We start from the raw sequence: 19143 nt of genomic DNA, 5'->3' as shown, positions 1-19143 counted from the left end.
GAAAGCTGTTCGTAAGGCTTGTCCTGGGGAAGGACAGCAGGAGGTTGATATCTTTAAAGGTCTGTCGTGGACCTTGGTATCTTTAACTGTCACTACTGGAGGCTGGTATCTTTAGGGGTCTCTGGCTGCTTGGTGTGCATTGCTGGTGGGCGAGAACTCAAGGTGTGGTTTTACGGTACACCGAAGCTGCTCTAACTGAAGAGTGCTGTTAAAGGGGGTAGATACAGTCTCCTGGATGTCTCTGCGGCACGCTCTCACTGCTTTTCCCCTGTACTGGGTCTAGTGATTTTCTGGTCACAGGATGAATTTGTTCAATTCAGCTGATTCTGTGGAAAACAAACAGCTAACTAATGTAATGATGGGTTAGTTTTCCATCAAAGCTGTCATCTTAATTGACTTTCCGTACAGGTCATCATTGCTAACGCTGACCTGAAGGATGGTGGGAACAGGTAGGCACAAGCAGATTTGCATCCCTTTAGGTTACAGCCTGACACTGGGCCAGATGAGATGTAATGGGAAACCACATCCTCCTTGACATGGAGTGAAAGAGTTTTACTGTCTGATCTCAATAATGTTTTTTCACCTTAAAAATAAGAATGAAAAGAATTAATGGAGAATTCATATTGCGATATCTTAGTTCATGTTGATCTGTTGATTCAGAGCTGTTTACTCCTTTTCATTAAGCAAACACTGTGCATTTGATCATTTTTATCTATATGGTGCTGCTGTTTGCAGTCTTAACTGTCCCTGCAAATATGGTGCATCAGCTCCAGTATGGGGCAGGTGCAGTGCTGAAACCAATTTCAGAGTTGCTGGAAATATTTATTTTATCCCATATACACTCAAGATCCAAAAATCTAAAATGTGTTTTTATTTCCAGAGTACACATGAATCAGTTGTCAGCTGAATATATTACCACATTGTGTGCTCCTTTGTGCTTTTGTTTCTTGCATTGAACTGAGATAAGAGGTAATTAGATTAGCTAAGAAGAATGTCCTTAGCGAATTTGGCTTGGTTCCTTTACAGTGTTTCCATTTCCAGATTTTACAAAAGTCCTCATGCAGGAGATTATAGGAATATGCAGCTTTAAAAAAAAAGTTAATTATAGGAAATAAAAAACCCAAGTCATTGGTTATATTCAGCTTGTAAGAGCAACAACTTTTTGAAGAAAATGGGAAGGAAGCATAACATTGTTGGGGTTAGGCCAGAAGTTGTGCATGTAATACTTCATTTTATAAGGAGGTCAGCCAGGCTGAAGTCTAGTTTACCTTTGGCTAAGCAGCGGTTTCAAAACAGAGGTCAGGCACAAAGGATTAGTTTTGTAACACTTATCAGCATGAATGAACGCTCGTGTTTGTAACTGCAGGGCATGACCTGGCACAGCAGTACCCGCAGCCTGTTGGTTGGCAGGGCACTACGCTTTGAGACTCTCTGCCCTTGCTGTTGGCATGGTCTTCCTTCAGTCCACCTGCAAAAGACCTCCCTTTACGTAAGATTACCCTTGTATGTTACGCTGTTTGCATTCATTGAGTGTTAGTTGCCTCCACCCATTCTTACCAGACTTATGCACTGATGAGCTCATGAGATTAATAAATAAAAAGATTCAGAAACTGCAGGTTGACCTGGACTGCCCAATATATAATGGATACAATCCCTTCTTTGTACTGTTTCCTACAGAATTCCATTAGGCCCCTAATTAGAACGTGTTAATTGAAAATAATAACATTTGTTCTTCTGTCTTTCATAGGTTCTCCAGCTGGGATCTGATATTCTTCCTCAGTACAAGCAAGAAGCTCCAAAGACTCCACCACACATTATACTACATTATTGTGCTTTTAAGACCACTTGGGACTGGGTCATCCTAATTCTAACCTTCTACACAGCGATTATGGTTCCGTATAATGTCTCCTTCAAGACGAAGCAGAACAACATTGCCTGGCTTGTGCTGGACAGTGTTGTGGACGTTATTTTTCTGGTTGACATTGTTTTGAACTTTCATACGACCTTTGTTGGCCCTGGTGGAGAGGTTATATCCGATCCCAAACTCATAAGGATGAACTACCTGAAAACGTGGTTTGTGATTGACCTTCTGTCCTGTTTACCTTATGACATCATCAATGCCTTTGAGAATGTGGATGAGGTAAGCGATTTCTGGTGTGTCTGCAATGGAATGCACTGCATTGTCTTAATTTGAGTTCATTTAGGAATGCGCTCGTTCGACAGCAGCAAGAGGTAGCTGAAGCTCTGTGCCGGGATGGTGTTAAGGTGTCGGGCTGTATCCAAGGGGTTTCCCGTGTCAGAGGAAGAGAGGGGTGTCGAGATTTCAGTGCCCCTGTGTGGACGTGCAGACACGTAGGTTGATGGAGCGTGATTTTGAGAGTCACTGCTGTTGATCCAAAAGAGTGGTCTCATGTTCGCTTCCAAATGAGCCGAACCAGTGGTGGTGTCTCCCCTCCACAGCCTCCCTTTCCAGCTCAGACCAGTGATTGCCTTTAAGCGCTCCTAATCCATTGCAGGCAGACTGGTACAGGTTTGCGTAAAGAATCCAAACTCTGACTCTGCTCCGGCCTAAGCCAATGGCAAATTTCCCGCTGACTTGTATGAAAGTGGAGAATGCCTCTGAAATGAGCCTTTTTAGAATCCCAAGGATCACATTTTGAACCGTGCTGTAATTTTCTTTTTCTTGTGATGTGTTTTTAAAGTCTGATTGAGAGGGAGATTTGTCTCCATTTTTTTCTAAACAGTTCTTGAGTTACTGCTGGAATTTTAGGAAATGTTTGAGGAGAGAAAAGGTACAAATCTTAAAGGGGTACCGGATTAAAGCTTTTTAACTGCTAAACATATTAATGTTTAAGAAATCAAGCTTGCAGCCTAAGCTAATGGGGAAAACAAGCAATAACTATGACAAATAATGCACGCACAAGTCAGTGTAGACAAAATTCATTATTAAAATGCAACTATAATGGCATTAGAACTCATTTTAATTTTCCTCCAGAGCCTTTTATCTTTAGGGCCCCGAACAGATGAAAAAGTCTCTGTTCATTTTTTAACATTTTAACAGTTGTCTCTTAGAACATTGTGGGTTTTCTTTTTTTTTAATTTTTAAAAGACATTCTGCAGTTATGCATGCTCACTTTATAAAATCTATATGCTTATTTTTTTTAATGCAGATTTTGCTACAGGTTTTGTAGAGCTCTTTTTAGATGCCATCCCTGTCTCTGTGCTGAGTACCGTCTTTTGACATTGTTCCATTTTATTTATAGCAAATATGACAGAAGTGATAATACTTGCAGCTTAAATTCAAGATCATATGAGGGCTGCCCGTCTGGAATTGGGTTGTACAGTCAGGCTGTGTAAGGAGGTGATATTGTCAAGGTTGTAAATATAATATAGCTTTTTAAGATACTGGTTTCAGAGTAAGAGGAGCCTGATTTTTATAGAAATGTAGCACTACCTTCAGATTTTCATGCTTTAGTATGTAAAACAAGCAAAATGTTTCCATATGCAAGCAGTACAGATTTAAACAAAGAGTTTAAACTCTTTCTCTAACATATACATAGGAAGCAAACTGTCTGTAGTATTTATGACAGTAAAAAAAATCATTGGAATAGTGCATTATAATTGAGGCATGCTTAAAGTGGCAAACTTGAACCAAAATTTAATAACAATAAAAGAGTATCATGAGCTACAGTGTTATGACTGACCTTCAAACAAATGAAATATCAACTCCTTTGTAATAAGAGAACCAACAGTAGCACTTTTGTTTCATGAAATTATGTGTTATGGCCCTGGAACCTCTAGCTGACACCAGAGTATAACTGCTCAATATCCTTGATTTCAAAGCCCCTTTAACTCCGGCTTTCATTAGCACGTGAAAAGAATTGAAGTGTTTTTGCAAACAGGTATGTAAACAGATGATCTTTCCTCCTTACATCTGAATTTCCCCTTTTCTCTGTTTTCTAGAGGAGTCTTTTCTGGTGGTATGTCTTCATTTATGACATTTAAGTCTTTGGAGCTGCTCTGTGGGTTCTAGGTGGTTGTAGTTATTAATGTCCTTTGTCTTCATTTGCTGTTTAACATTTCTTGAGCTGGTACTTGTTTTATGGGATATAATTTTTTGGCCTACTAGCGCAGTTTGCTCAAATGGTATTCAGAGGATAAGTAAACCGATAAGCTTAATTTGGAAGATTTTTGAGAAATATTCTGATCATTTGAAAGGAGAGTGTTTCTCATTAGAAGGTGAGCGTTTCCTCCTTAAGGCAAGCAGAAGAGAGAGGAATGTTTCTAGTTTTTTATTCTGGCCATTTTTAGCTCTTCTTCTTGGCCGTGGGGGTTGGGAAAGGGAATATGTCTTTAGCATTAAAGTTGGTGTTTGTGGCATTTCAGAAAAAATTACTAGAAAATCAGAGGTTAATGATAAAGTCCTCAGGGAGAAGTTCTGGTGCCTTTTGAGTTCCTGGTGTGGTGATGAAGGATGGACCCAAATCACAGTGAATTTCCCTAAAAGCTAGCTGAGTGAAAGATGACTTTCCGAGTTTGCTCCCCTCATGTATCCTACCTCCAAACCCTCCTTTTTGCACCCTCCTTTTTGCACTTAAGGCATCAAATGTACTTCGTTAGTTGTTAAGGGATTGGGTGGGTAGAAGGAAACCATTGCGGGAAGCTTCTTTTCTCTTCCTCTGGGTAGGTTTCCCATGGATGAGGACGTATACACCAAGGGAATTTAGGTTTGTAGCTCTCTGGTGTGGCTGGTTCTCAATTCACAGTGCACATGAATCTGGCTTGGGCCCAAACATAGTAAAATATAACTTGCTAGCCCTGTATCAGCTGCTTCAGAATACCTGTTTGCTAGCCTGTGCCCTACGGTAGTTGCTCACCATACCTGCATATAGACACACTCTTGTGTATATAGAGATTTATGCCCCGTATGCGGTATGGGTGCTTGTAGGCTCTTACCCAGAGACTGAGTCGTTGTAGAACATGCCTCATTCACTTGAGTCCTGTTTTATAAAGTCAGAATTAAGGGGAGATACAAAAAGATTAAACAAAGAAACCTGAAATACGAATCTATGAGGTTTTTCCACCAAGTTGGAGTTCTTCAAATGCAGTCAGTATTGGCCAAACTAGGCACAGGGTCATTTCCATCGTGAGCAATGTTAGGCCAAGGCTGGAGCTCTGAAATTCCCGCCTGAGGCAAACATGACTGCAAATCAAAGTTATTTTGTTGTTGAGTGGAGGCAGAGCCTCAGTAGAATGATATTATGAGAAGTAGTATGACACACAAATTCAGAACGAGGAGGGGGATTAAGATGATTTGATGCAGAATTAGAGGTGCAGGTATACGTGCGTAGAGGTACAGAGCCAGGCAGTTACAATCTGCTCGGAGAGATTTGTGTGATGTGACAAGGATGGGGACAGGTAAGATAACGAGAGTGAGGTACCTTGCAGAGCTTAGAGTGATCTAAATGGATGTGATGGATGAGGAATTAAGTGGCTAAGTGGTATGGAGAGGGCAGGAAAACAAGGCAAAATAGGTTTGAGAAAAATAAGCTAAGAAAGAGGAAAGTGGAATACTTAGTGGGATACAGACCGTATTAAAGAAAATTGCTGGGATGATGCAGGCCCAGAAGTCAGAAAAATGCGTGGCATCTTTTCTAATTGGGAAACATTACAGGCACTGAAATTCATGCTGCCTAAACCAAAGCCATGCAGCAAATCCTTCAGGTATAGGAGTGTAAGAATGGGCACTATAAAACACATCTAGGAACCAAGTAATTTTCCGGGTATTGAACCAGAATGGGAGGGTATGTGCTCAGAATCTCTGAAACCTGGCTGTACTTTTTTCTTAAAATAAACAGATAACATTGCCTGAAACTTCAGATCTAGTCCAAAAGCACATTGTCTGTCTGTCTCCCCCACCCCCACCTTTTTTTTTTTAAGTTAAAAAAAAAAATATGAAGTAATGTGAGGATATGGTTTCATGGAGCTAAAAATTTTGGTCACATAAAGTTCCTGTTGTTATTAAGCTAGTTAAAATCCTGTAGCAACTGGAAGTTTGGTTTTGTCTTAGCGTTCCTTGTCACTTGAAGCATTTCTAGTTTTTTTTTTTTTAATTTTTCCCCAAATACTTAACTGTATTTAACAATTCTTTCTGTTGGTGTATGCATGGTGATTTATATTTCTAAAATCATCACCCCCCACTTCTGAAGGTAGAGAACTATTCTACCTTGAGGCATACCCTGTATATGTGTCCTGCCTATTAGAGAAAGATAAATATCCCAAATCTATCAGTCTGGGCTACCAAATGGCTGCTGATAGTGTGGGTAACCATGGATTCCCTGGAAGGTACAATATTTATCAGAGTTGTGCTGTGCTGAAATTGTCAGCAGATGGGTTTGCTGGTCCCTTGCTTGCCCAGATATGGCCAAACCATGCCACCACTCCCTTCTGGACCAAATGCATGGATTTACTTCCCAGTGAAGACAGGATATTGTGCAGGGAGGATGTTGTGTGCTTGCCTCTCGACCTTGCATGAAGGAGGTGATGGGGAGAGTACCTTGCAGCTGGAAGGACCTCACCGTTTCCCCATATTCAGGTACTAGCTCCCAGATACTGCGGTGCCAAGGGCAGCATTAGCACCTGCGTGAATTAGTACGGAGAACAGATCATCCCTAGAGTAGTTGGACAGAAGGGCTTTTGGCTGAATGGAAGATACTTCCTCAAATTAAGTGTTAAATACAGCTGAAACCCCTTTAACGTATTTTTTTGCTATTTTTAAAAAAAGATCGGTGCACTTTTTTTTTTTTCTTTCCCCCCTGGGAATTTTCACCTAGATTCACGAATTTCTGCATTCAAAATGAAACAAAAGCTAGAAGCTTTTAGCTCCTCTCTACCAGAAACATGGCCCGAGAAGAACATGGCAAATATTGCAAGGAATGGCACAGGATGTCAGGGTGGTACATACGGAGAGGCAAATAGATGGGTTTCAAATGAGTTGTATAAAAGATCATCCTTTCTGCAAAAATTAATTTTCACGAACCACTGGCTGGAAAAGAAAGCAGACAAATTTAAATGAGCTAAAACTCTAAAATTCTCTGTCCACTGTTTAATAATGTAAGACTACATGACCTGATGGCCTTTGAAATTCAGTGATCTGTGCAGGACATATTAAGGCATGGAATCCTTGTAAGTGTAATCTACTTTTAATTACTATTATCAGTCTTTTTCAGTGATGGTAGAAACTCTTTTTGCATCACTGTTGTTAGCTAAAATAGCGATGTCTGTAAACTGGAAGTGAATAAAAGCTGATACAACTCATTCAGAATCAATCACATCTGCAATACTTTACAGCAAATATTACTTTTTCCAAAGCTACTTGAAGAAGGTTTTATTATGGAACCTAGTCTAGGGGTGTAAGAAGGGTGAAGATAAATGGGTGTATTTCAAGAATGTAGCTTTAGCTCTAAAATTAAGTCTATTGCTAGCTACCTTTTTTATATCCAGGTGGCTGACATGGAGAAAATAATTCCCAGAACTAAATCCCTGCTGCAGCCAAGTGTTAAGCTATGATGAAAACTCCTAGCGATGTAACGATAGCAGCGCTGAGACTGGGACCTGGCACTTCCCCTTTGTCATGCAGTCAGAAGGCAATTAAATATGAAAAATACTGTCCTCCTGCCGTAGAGTGCAGCAAAGCACACAATATAATAAGCACAATGGCTTGGTTAAGTTGTCCAAATATAAATTTAGTCTTTTTAGGCATACAGCATGTAGATGGTCCACCATTTTTACCCCTATCACTTATGTCCCTGCAATTATGATGCAGAATTGCACCACGTATTTTTAGCTTTTATTCAAGCTTGGATTTTATTCAAGTTTTGTCACTGTTCAATCACCAGGTTAACCCAACTTTTAAACCTGTAAGAGAGATGGCCATTCTGGGATATTTCCAAGAGTTCCTCCTTGGAGACACACAAATGTCTGCTTCATTTGAGGGGCAACTTGTGAGACGAAGTGCCTGAACCTAAGTAAATGCATGCAGTGGTGGAAGGCCAGACAGGATTGTCCTGTGAGCTGGATGTGGTCTGGGAGCCTCAGATTGGACCACTCTGATTCAGATTATGGAATACTGAGCCTTAATTATATGTCTCAGTGGTCCTTTCCTTCCCCCAACCTTTTTTTAATGTGCTGTATACATTAGTGGGAAGCAGATGTTAAGTACAAGCCGTTTAAATCAAATCTTTAGACAGAGATATATTAAGTAAAGCAGAGTTTGACCGGGGCAAATCCTGTGTCGGATACTTTCTGGGGAAGCTTCGAGTCTTGCATGACTCCTTCTCTCGCAAGGGAAGGGAAGGCTTATGATGGGGACAAGATGAATAATCCAGTCAGATACTGACTAAAATAACGCTGATAGGAGTAGCACAAATCCACGTTATTTAGATTTCTCTGCACAAGCATGAGTGTAAGGAAAAGGATCTTGCAGGATTAGGGACGGGCGATTGCTCAGCACAGAATGGAGCCCAGTTGCAGCCTCGGAGGAACTAACTGAACCGCTAATACCAGCATTAGGAAACATAACTGTTTTCCTAGAGAGATAATGTTGTAGTTGGTGTGAGTCTTTATTTTATTAAATGCCACAGACCGGCTTGGTCTTACGCACATTCCTGGGCATCAGGACTGTAGAGGGCTCCAGAAGTACCTCCAGAAACATTGCAGCTCGGATAACTCTCTCCAGACAATTCTTTTCTTTCCTATAATTTGTAGCTCATCTGCCATTAAACTATGAGCTAAATTCAGCATGCTACTCAGAAGCTGTCCCAAACCATTTCCATACCTTCCTCTCCCTCCTCTTTCATCTTCCATCCACCTTCTCTAAGTAAGTGAAAATTATCAGATTTTATGATATCATCCTCTTTCTTTTTTCCCCAGTGGGGCACCCCACTGCATTAGCAAATAAAATAGCCAAGATGCCACATCCCCTGTACTTTGGCGCTAAAACAAATATTCTGAAATCTTCCTTCTTTTTATAATTTCAGTTGTTTACTGTTTGAAATGTGTTTGTATTTTGTAGTTGTGCCATAAGCAACTCACTGGAAGTTTATTTATAGTTATATATGTTACCATTTATCGACATTTGTGTTGGGGAAAACAAAAAACAAAAAGTCCACCATCCTCATGAAAAAAGAAAAATCTTGAGCAATAAATTTGGAGGTGCTTTAGGGGACTGCAGGAGAATGTACTTGCTTTCATTGTGCAGTAAGGACTCAATTTTGTGCTCACGGCAGTCAGTACTCCCCTTGCTATCAGTGGTGCAGGATCGAGCATGGGCTCTGCTTGTATCTGGACCCAGCATCTAGACAACTTTTGCAGAAGTAATGCCCTTTACTCCCGTGTGGGCTCGAATAATTGAATCCAACCCTAAATTTAGTTCTTAAAGTGGTAATAAATCAGAAAAGTTGTTTTTTTATTTTTCTTGTTCCAGCATTTTGATGTGGACCTATGAGACTTTATTACATTAATTGATTACCTTTAAAAAAAAAAAAGGTCTGTGAAGGCCTGAGATATGTTGGAAGATTTATTTTAACATTAGCTCCAGTAAAGAAGCATTAAGGAGCTAACCAGGGATTTTAGAGCTAAGCTCTATTTAAGTAGCTCAACACGAAAATTTCTTTTGGGAATGATTTGCTGGTAAAATTTCAAACAGACAATATGTCATGCTGGAATACTTCTCTTGCGCTATGCAGACGTATTCCTTCTGGAGATGTGCCTGCAGGTTTACTGGCTTCAGTTGGCAAGAGCTCACCATTTCAGTTGTTTCCAAAATCTATAGGCGCTTTATCTTCTTTATCCATTGTATGCCACCGTGCAACAACTGCTTGGCAGAAATTGCACAGGGTTCACAAGACCGGTGCCTTTTTCACTATTTTGATCCCAAATGCTGAGCTATCCGCTGTGTTTGCAGAATGAACTAAGTAATTAGTTTGGGTGAATTTTTTTTGTATAATAACTTCTGATGAGAGAAAAGTAATCATCCATCTGATTAAACAGGGCCAGGCGAAATAGCATCCCTTTGTAGCCAAGAAAGAGAAGCAGACATTTTCAGGGTATGATTCCTCATGTTTTAATACATGTCTGAAATAGGTCTGAGAGTCACCCCAGCCTAAAATGCCTATTTCTCACCACTGACTAATGACAGCCTGGGGTGACTAGTTCAGATGTGACCTCTCCAGGGTATAGGTTAGACTGAGAGTGGACACAGCTTGCCTTTGAGACTGTTTTTGCCTCACTTCAACTTTTAAAAGGATAAAAACAAAAACAGGAACAAAATTCTCAGGGACCTTCTGAGTCACTGAGTCATGGCTTTGGCAGGCAGGTTCATCCTATCGCCCTTCCCAGGAACTGGTCAAAAGGTGCCTTAACCTGTGGTGTCTGAAAATCCCTCTTGATTTCTGTTCATTTGTCCCTGTGCTAACCTTCTCTGTTACTCTGAATATTTCTTTTTTCTTTCCTCATGTTTGTCTCTGTGCTGTGCTTAGAAAGACCAGCCATATCCCCTCCAGTTTTCCTTTCCATAGTCCAAGCAGACTGATCTTGTCTAGAAACCTCTTTTATGAAAGGGCTTCTATTTTCTTGGCCTTTCCAGCAGCCTTTTTCTGCACAGAGTTAAGTGTGAATATATCTCTTCAGAGCAGAGCTGCACATACTATTCCAGGGAGAGAATTCATCCTGGCCTTGTAAATGGGGCTAGGCTTTTCCTCGTGCCGGTGGAAACACTCACCTAGTGCGCGCTGGAGCTGGTTTTACCTGTTATGTGAGTGCATCCTACTGGCTACTCGGAATCAATGTGGGATTAACCAATATACCAAATATGTTTTTATTCTCAATCATTTTGAGCTGAAGGACTTCCCCCTAGTAGCAGAAATTTTTGTTAATTTGCCCTGTAATGAATGCGTCACAACTTTGTATTGTTAAGTTTTATCACATTTTCTTTTTATTCCTGTCTAATTATTCCCTGTCCTCTTTTGTCCTGACGGTGTGTTCCAAAGTTGTGTCATCAGCAAATTTCATGACCATATTATAACATTTCTGCTTACATCATTAATAAAACAATGAAATCATCTACAGTCTCCACTTGTAACTTCCATGCTGCTTACTAAATTCCCTTTTAATGGTATTCATTTTGCTATACTTTTCACAAGTTCTTAGGTCACTTTACAATTCCAGTTGTAGTCCCTGTTTTCTCCATGTTTGTGAATAATTTCACGCATTGCTTTACTGAAATGCTGCATTTTCTTTCTCTAGAAAATCTGGTACGGGATCAAAGAAAGCTATCAAAACTTGGCCAGATCCCAGTTAACCTTACCTTAGCAAACCTGTACTGCATTGATTGTGTTTTCATTTGTCTCAGTTTTACTGATTATTCTTTCCATTAGCATTTGTTCAGTAAATGTATCTGTTTATTTCCTTCTTGATGCTTTTGCTTTTCTGGAAAACATCAACATCATCATTGAAAACTAAAGCTAAGAATTAATTCAATTTTTAGCTCAGGCCTGGATTATCTTTACTTCATTGCAGCCTGATCACTTTTGTTGTTCTTTTTTCATTTATGAGTGTGAAGTACCTTTGGGTATTCATTTTAATGTTCTTTGCAAGGAAAAGTTCAACGTGACATTTGGCAATTCTCACTTTATCCCTATTCTTTTTACCCTCTAAGGCACAGCTTTCTATGTTGATCAATTTTTATTTCCTATATATTGCAAGTTCTCCCTCTCTGTTTTCTTTCTTGGGATAAATGTTCGTCCATTTAGAACTGATGCCCAGTTTCACAAACTTTTCCCCCTGTTTTGAGATACAACGTCCAGATTTGCATTTTTGACTTGAGGACATTCCAGGTGTCCTCTGCTCTCAGGTCCCTGACTCCTCTGTCTCCCTCAATCCAGTTGACCTCACTTATTATTGTATATAACTCATTGTATTGTTCATACTTAATCAGATTTTTTCCTTTTGAAATCAAGAACCCTGGTTCCAGCTTCCTTTTTTTTTTTTTTTTTTTTTTTTTTTTTTTTTTTTTTTTTTTAATGAACTGATTGATTTCTCTCTTCAAGCCAATGGAGACTTCTGCAAAATCCTCATTACTTATCAGACCCAAATGTAGTGTAGCATTGCTTTCTGTGGAGTAATTGGCTATTCAGTGAAGAAACAGGCATGCTATTGCATCTGCAGAAAATCTCATCCTACTCTTATTAATGGCATTTATTCTGCAGTTCCTATTGAGAAAGTTGGCGTCTCGTATTGTGACGCAGTGCTCCATAATATCCATCTCTCTAAGGTTAGGATGCTGCCCAGATCTTGATTGTACAGGTTTCAAGGATGGGTTTAATTTCTCCTCCCCTGAGCGGTGTAAGTGATAGCCATCAGCTTCTTTGTATTCAGTAGGAGGAGAGCGAGACATCTCCAGGAGGTGATTCATCCCATCCTCAGATGTCCGGGATGGGTTGGATGAATCATTCCTTTGACATGCCTATCTCTCTCTGCTCCCTGCAGAGGAAGCTGGGACAGTTAACTTAGACTAGATGGCTAGCTGTAAGGTGGCAGGGTCATGTGAGATGAATCCCACCCTGGGAGGGTGGCTGAAGTTCAGTGCGGGGTGGCTGTGGCTTGTACAGACGTGCCCAAGCTCAGCTTATGTTAAACCCTTCTGACCGTGCATGGAGATCAAGAGCTCAGTCTGGCTGCGGGCTCCTCTGAGAGTTTGATCAGACTTTGATGGCTAGTTTTGTTGAATGCAGGCTGCTGTAATTGCTTTGCATCCAGCAGCTCTAAGCTTATTAGCTTAGCTTAAGAAGGTCTGCATACATGGTGGTCGCACCTTCGACTACAGTGGTAGCGTGCCCGAAGCGTTTCATGGAAAGGGCCTCAGCTCTGGTTCCTGGCGACACCAAAAATTCTTCAAAACCATCATGTGCTGCATGTCAAGACATAGTGAAAAGCTCTTCTTTTGTTCTTTCCTTTTTTCCTCTTTTCTGAGACAGTGTTTTCTGTTAAATGATGCAGTACCAATCCCCATTTTCAGAGCTGGAAAAATTTCAGTTTTAGAACACATTTAATTTGCATGTTTTATTTTTTTTTGTTGCTGTGGCATATGTGCCTACAGCTAATAACAAATAAATAAAAAATCATGGAGTGAAATTTAATTGAAAAAGTGCCTAGAGTTAAAAACACACGGTTCTCTAATAGAAAAAAAATTATGCAACAATTTACTATTTCAGTGCACTGGGATTTAATTTTGAGGTTTGAGCAGATTATCAGTATATTTAGCTGGTAAAAACTTATGGCTTTTACTGTTTTTATTTTACTTTTTAAAATGTTTATGTAATAATTTCCTACTTCCGAAAAGACTTATTAGGTTAGCAGTTAACCAGCTCATCAAATTCCATATCTTTTGCAAATATGCAGCTCTGTTACTCTGTAAATTGCTCCTTTTTAGTATAGAGCAGACACCATTCTTCTCTTTTTTTGGTTTAGGAGGACATCTGTGGCACTAGCACATGATTTCCTACACTTCTTAACTTTCATTTTCCTTTGGTGACAATGATCCCTTTATCCTTTTGCTTGTCTAGCTCTTGACCCCTCTATAACATGAATTTGACAGCTTCGTCCTTTCTATTGCGTGGCTTATCAGGGGGTTCATTAAGATGCAGGAGAATTTAGCACCCTCTTCTTGCTTGAGGTGCAGAGATCTGTTCCCACTGCTTATACGACGAATGTAGGAAACGTCTTGCCCAGCCTTTGGGTTGGAAAAGTTTAGCTACCTGCAGACACATAGCTTGAGAGACTTCTATCATCCTAAAAGACTGAAGTCTGACAATACGGTAAGTAGGATCTGAAACAGGAAGATTCAGGTAACTTTAATAATGGGGAGCGGTCCTCTCTGCAATTCAGACTGAGTACCATCATCGCTTGTGCCTCAGCACTATCAGACTGCCTTTTCTTTCTAAGGATACAGAGAAAATGTGAGGAAACAGACTTTGCAAGACACTGAAGTCAATAAGCTTGGGCTTTGTTTAGTCATGAATGGCTGAGTTAATTCCGACCTTGAACAGCCTTTCCACAAAAATAGCCTTCTGGATAAATTTGACATTGTCTACTTCCTTTATGGTGGCTTCAGCTATCTACTAAATAGAAGCGGTGGTATGAAAGGGGCTGGGTCTTATCAGAGCTACTGTTTGTGTCCTCTCCTGGTCCAATGGCCTTTGAAATCACTGGGAAAGTCTCCACTGATTTCAGTGATCTGTGACTCACACTATGAACTTTTAAGCTGGAGATATGTATCAGATAGGAATCTGATCCAAAGCTGGTCTTAGATTTAAAGTTTCAAATCTGACACGTAAAATACGGTTTTGGAGTTAATGGTTTTTCATTTAGAAACTTCTGCAGCTTGGATGACTGAAGATGAGCAAGATGTGAATGAAAGCCCTCATCTGATTAAGACATGGTCAAATACACTGGCCAAAATCTGTTCATTTCCCAAGGGGCAGATTTGAATGGTTCATAACATAATCAGATGTTCTCGGTCAGAAAACACACAGACCAGCAGTACTGCAAACAACTGACTAAACGTGCTGATAGAGAGAGAAACGAGCCTCACAGAAGGCTGGATCTTCAGTACCAAAAAATGTACGTTGGCTAAAGGATGCTAGCACCAAACGGGATTACATGCTCCGTTCTGGGTTTCTATTAGCCTTTCTGTTCCTTGAGTGCTGAAGTTACTTCAATTAGAGCAGACACTAACCGCTTAGTGGAAGGGTTTCCAAAATGTGTCTTTTAATAATTATCTGTAAGTCATCATTATAGGGAATGAATACAGTTAAAAAGAAAATGAAATTAAAAGCAGCCAATAATCAGTTGAATTAAAAACGCTGAAATTCTTAACAGTCTAAACATAATTCAAGGCAGCTACTCTTCAGAATGAGTTTCATCAAAGAGGTCACTGCTGGATCTTGGGCAAAGCTTTGTGTTTTAACAGTTATACCATTATCATCAGGAGATATTTATAATTATCAAGGTACCAGCTTGACCCAGCCCAGTACTTAAACACAGAGAGAGCTGCAATACCTTCAGTAGGATGCATCACGTTCATTCAGTATGTGCTTAATTGCTTTTCCCTAGGTAGTGTTTTGTGGAAGAGACATAAAGCTCCCAACACTGTTCTTATTTTTTGCAAGATTATAGATGAAATGTAAATGCTCAGTAAATATATCTCTGATGATTCAGTCTTAAAGCAGTGGGTCAGACTGAACTGGCTTTAAGACTTGCAGGACGTTTAAGTAAGTTTTGCTGAAATACTCTTTGGGAAGAATCTGTTTCAATGTCAGCTAAAATGAAACATTTTTCTTTGTTTTATACATAGTTTATATATATATGTACATGATTGTTATCTGTGCTTGGAAAAAAAAATAAATTACAGCACAGTCTCCCAGACTTTGAAATAAATTATGTACTTTTATATTGGTTGTGCAGCTGCAGAACTATCCTTTAAAAATATACCCTGCCCTTTTCTCCCTCTGATTTTGCAGCAAGATCTTGTAAACTTTCAGAACCAGGCATTTCATTTGTAAATCACCGCTTTGCACAGAAACATGCTGCAGATTAATTTAATGAAATATACTCCAAAAAACTCTGTAGTTTTCTTTTTTATGTATGTCGCTGTGTGGTGTCTGACCCTGAGATCATGGTCCACTGGCCCCAGCCCACTGCGTAACGAGCACAGCAAAAAACCTCCCCTGTTATTGGGCAAATTGGCAGTGCACGGTGGCTCAGCAGCTGTATATCGCAGAGCAAATGAGTCGGCAGCTGTTTAGTTTGAAGTATGAATGATAAACTAGAGCTGTGTCCTGTGCAAATGCAAAATACAGAAATCAAAATGGGAAAATTCCACTTCCCTCCTCGGTGTTAGTCATCAAGAGAGCCGGAATGCAAATATAGAACTTCAATTTATTAAGGATTTGGGGATCTGAAGCAAATTCCAACAGGATTTGAAAAGCATACAAGAACTTTGTCAAGCAGGTTACATCTAGAAATATCAGGTGCCTGTTACCCTTCAAACATTAGTTGTGAAAAGAAACAGAGGTGCAAAAGAGATTAATGTTTTTCTGGTAAGGAAAACTCCAGAAACTCCAATCTTTTACTGTTTGATAATATAATTAGCCAGTGTTTTGACTAGACTGATTCGATAATGATGCATAGAAAAGGGCAATTTAATCTTGGCACAGTAACTAGGAATGTTTGCCTCATTGCTTTCTATGTCTTAATTTCTGCTTTAAATTAAATGTCTTCAGCTTCTGAATGTTTTATATTAGAAACCTTCCTTTGCAAAGCTTCTATTTTGAGTCACTAATTAATTTAATGTACAAGTTAGCTATATCATGGGACTGCAATAGATCAGGAACATATTTTTCTTCTCTTTTTGCATCTATAAGCTCTATCAAAATCCACTGCAAATCATTTGTGCATTGAGGGGGACATACACATTTCCCATTCCCTCTCAGATGTTTGCATTAACTTTTTGATGTTCCCTGTGCTTTTATTCCCTAAATATTTGTACTTCCATTTATTTGTATTTCATTTACCTTGATTAAAAAAAAAAAACCCACAATACTTGCTTTAGGAAAACAGCTGCAATGTCTGCTGATCAGTAATGAAATTAACCCCATATGCAAGGGCACACGGCTTTCTTGCCAGTGTCTTGAGGTCAGTGTTGCAATCACTCAAAAGGGTAGTTTGCCCTCAGGTGTTAGTTCCATGTTCTGTCAGTTGAGGCATCTTTATAGATAGCAAAACTTCTAGATTTATATTAGATACAGCTAGGAATAGTATGAAATGGCGCCTGTTGGACTAGCGGAAGTTATCCAGCAATTTTCTGATGGATGAGAGGAGCAATAGGTGGATTTTTCTGTAACTGCCCATTACAATTACTTTCTGACCTTTTACTTAAGCATCTGGTAATGTTGCAGAATGCTGAACTAGGTGAACTGTCCAGTTTGGTCAAAATGGCAATCCTTGGCATAGATTGAATAGGTTACTGCTGTTTTCTGAGAAGCTTTGAGGAGACCCCACCTGGCTCCTCTGCTGCTTTCATTGAGGTCAAATTGGAATTTCGCATTAACTTCAAATTGGCAAAGTGTTGATTCCCTCCTTTTTGTAATAATCATGATATTTCTCACTTTGGATTTCATAGGTCTCTTCTGTTACCTTTGCAAAACTGAGCTTGAACCAATTAATTTATGCACCTAATAAGTGCCAAATTTGAATTATCCTAATAAAGGCAAACATACTGGAGGGGGGAGGAGGGCTCGATCTTGTCTTCTGTCTTCTTGGACGTTAAAAAAAATTGTATGTGAATATTTAGAGCAAACCCGGGAATCACTGTACAACATTCTGTGTTAACCAGCAGGATATTTCAGAGAAATAATGGCTTTTATTCTTTTCTAGGGGATCAGTAGCCTCTTCAGTTCCTTAAAAGTGGTGCGTCTTCTCCGACTCGGACGAGTCGCCAGGAAGTTGGACCATTACCTGGAATATGGTGCTGCTGTACTGGTACTGCTGGTGTGTGTATTTGGACTGGTGGCCCACTGGCTAGCCTGCATATGGTACAGCATTGGGGACTACGAAGTTATAGACGAAGTCACTAACACAATCAAAACCGATAGCTGGCTCTACCAGTTGGCACTGAGCATCGGGACACCATATCGGTACAACACCACTGGCTCAGGGCAGTGGGAAGGAGGACCCAGTAAAGACTCCTTGTACATATCCTCTCTCTACTTTACCATGACAAGCCTTACAACGATAGGATTTGGAAACATAGCACCAACCACTGATGGAGAGAAGATTTTTTCGGTGGCCATGATGATGGTTGGCTGTAAGTAGAATTTGATTTTACTGTGTTTAAGCCAAAGAGAGTTGCACAGCCTGTGTGATGGGTACATCCTTTGCTGCGAGCGTTCTTGACAGCCTAAATAAGCTGAAGTACCTCTAAGTAATCATGGAAAGACCTGGGAATTTTAAGTGAAAACAGAAATTGCATTCATGTAATTGCTGCAGCTTGGAACTTGTTTGCAGTGCTAACTGTGGTACTGAAACGTGCCTGATCACAACTGTGTATTGAGTTTAGGGCATCTCCTTTACATTTAAAGGCAGTTTTGATTGTGTTTGAAGGATCTTGACTGGGATTTGGTTAAAAGTTAGGAGGTATACTCAAATTCATGCGGTCTGGCTGAGTTTTGCTTGTAAACTTGCAGAGGCTTGAAACTGCTTCTTGAAAGGGTTTTATCTACTTTTCAAGACAGGCAGTGATTCCATAAGGTGGTTGTGCACTTTATGGCACTGGATTGACTTACAGCAGGTCCTACTTTTATCTCCTGAGCCTGGTAACCTTTGCAGCAGGGAAAGACTATTTCCTCTGAAATACAGTGGTCTAAAAAACATAGTGGAGAGATGTGTTTCTTATTTCATGCACTGCCTAGGTTAACCAAAATCTTCAAAATACAGAAGAGAATGCCAAAAATATTAATATCATTTGGGGAAATTATTTTTCTGCTAAATAAATAATGCTTGATATTTCTCTGATGCTTTCTATTTTCTAAGCTCCATACAAACACTAAGCAATTAGATAACAAGAGAGCAAACAAAATGTTTTGAAAATAAGATCTGCATAATCTCCCTGATAATTATCTCAGCTAACACTTTGAGCTCATCTCAGAGAAATACTGAACTATAAAAAGCAAGTTTCTTGCTAAAGCATTTCTAGATCTTTAGAAGATTAAAGCCATTTGTTTGGAAATTTTTAAATGCTTTTTTTTTTAAAAAAAAAGCTGCAGTTTTAGGACTCTGCTTGTAGCATGGTGCAATGAAATTTGTGCTGAACAGCATCTTTACATGATGTGTTGATGTGCTTCAGAACATTTCTGAGTCCATAAAAAACAAATCCCCAAGCTAAAGTATTAATGAGCTATTGCGGCTAGGCGATAGAGAATGTATAGGTGCTGATTAGCTATTTGTTGAAACTGCTGTGTGGTATTTGCAGAAGTCTTGGGATTTGGAGAATAAAGCATAGTTAGAACATTTTAAATACTGTGATAT

The 19143-nt window shown here is 39.6% G+C and overlaps 1 protein-coding gene across 1 annotated transcript in view; it reads left to right on the top strand.

The window, feature by feature from the left end:
* The window catches only part of KCNH5 (potassium voltage-gated channel subfamily H member 5), a 173177-nt gene that overhangs the window by 41274 nt on the left and 112760 nt on the right, over positions 1–19143 (top strand). The window contains exons 6-7 of the mRNA XM_026113627.2: positions 1748–2140; positions 17494–17923. Of these exons, the coding sequence (XP_025969412.1) occupies positions 1748–2140; positions 17494–17923 (823 nt within the window). The remainder of the gene's footprint in view (positions 1–1747; positions 2141–17493; positions 17924–19143) is intronic.

The sequence above is a fragment of the Dromaius novaehollandiae genome, chromosome 5, assembly GCF_036370855.1.
Source record: "Dromaius novaehollandiae isolate bDroNov1 chromosome 5, bDroNov1.hap1, whole genome shotgun sequence".
In the NCBI taxonomy this organism is placed as follows: domain Eukaryota; kingdom Metazoa; phylum Chordata; class Aves; order Casuariiformes; family Dromaiidae; genus Dromaius; species Dromaius novaehollandiae.
The sequence above is the reverse complement of the archived record's forward strand: the minus strand, read 5'-3'. Positions and strand labels throughout refer to the sequence as shown.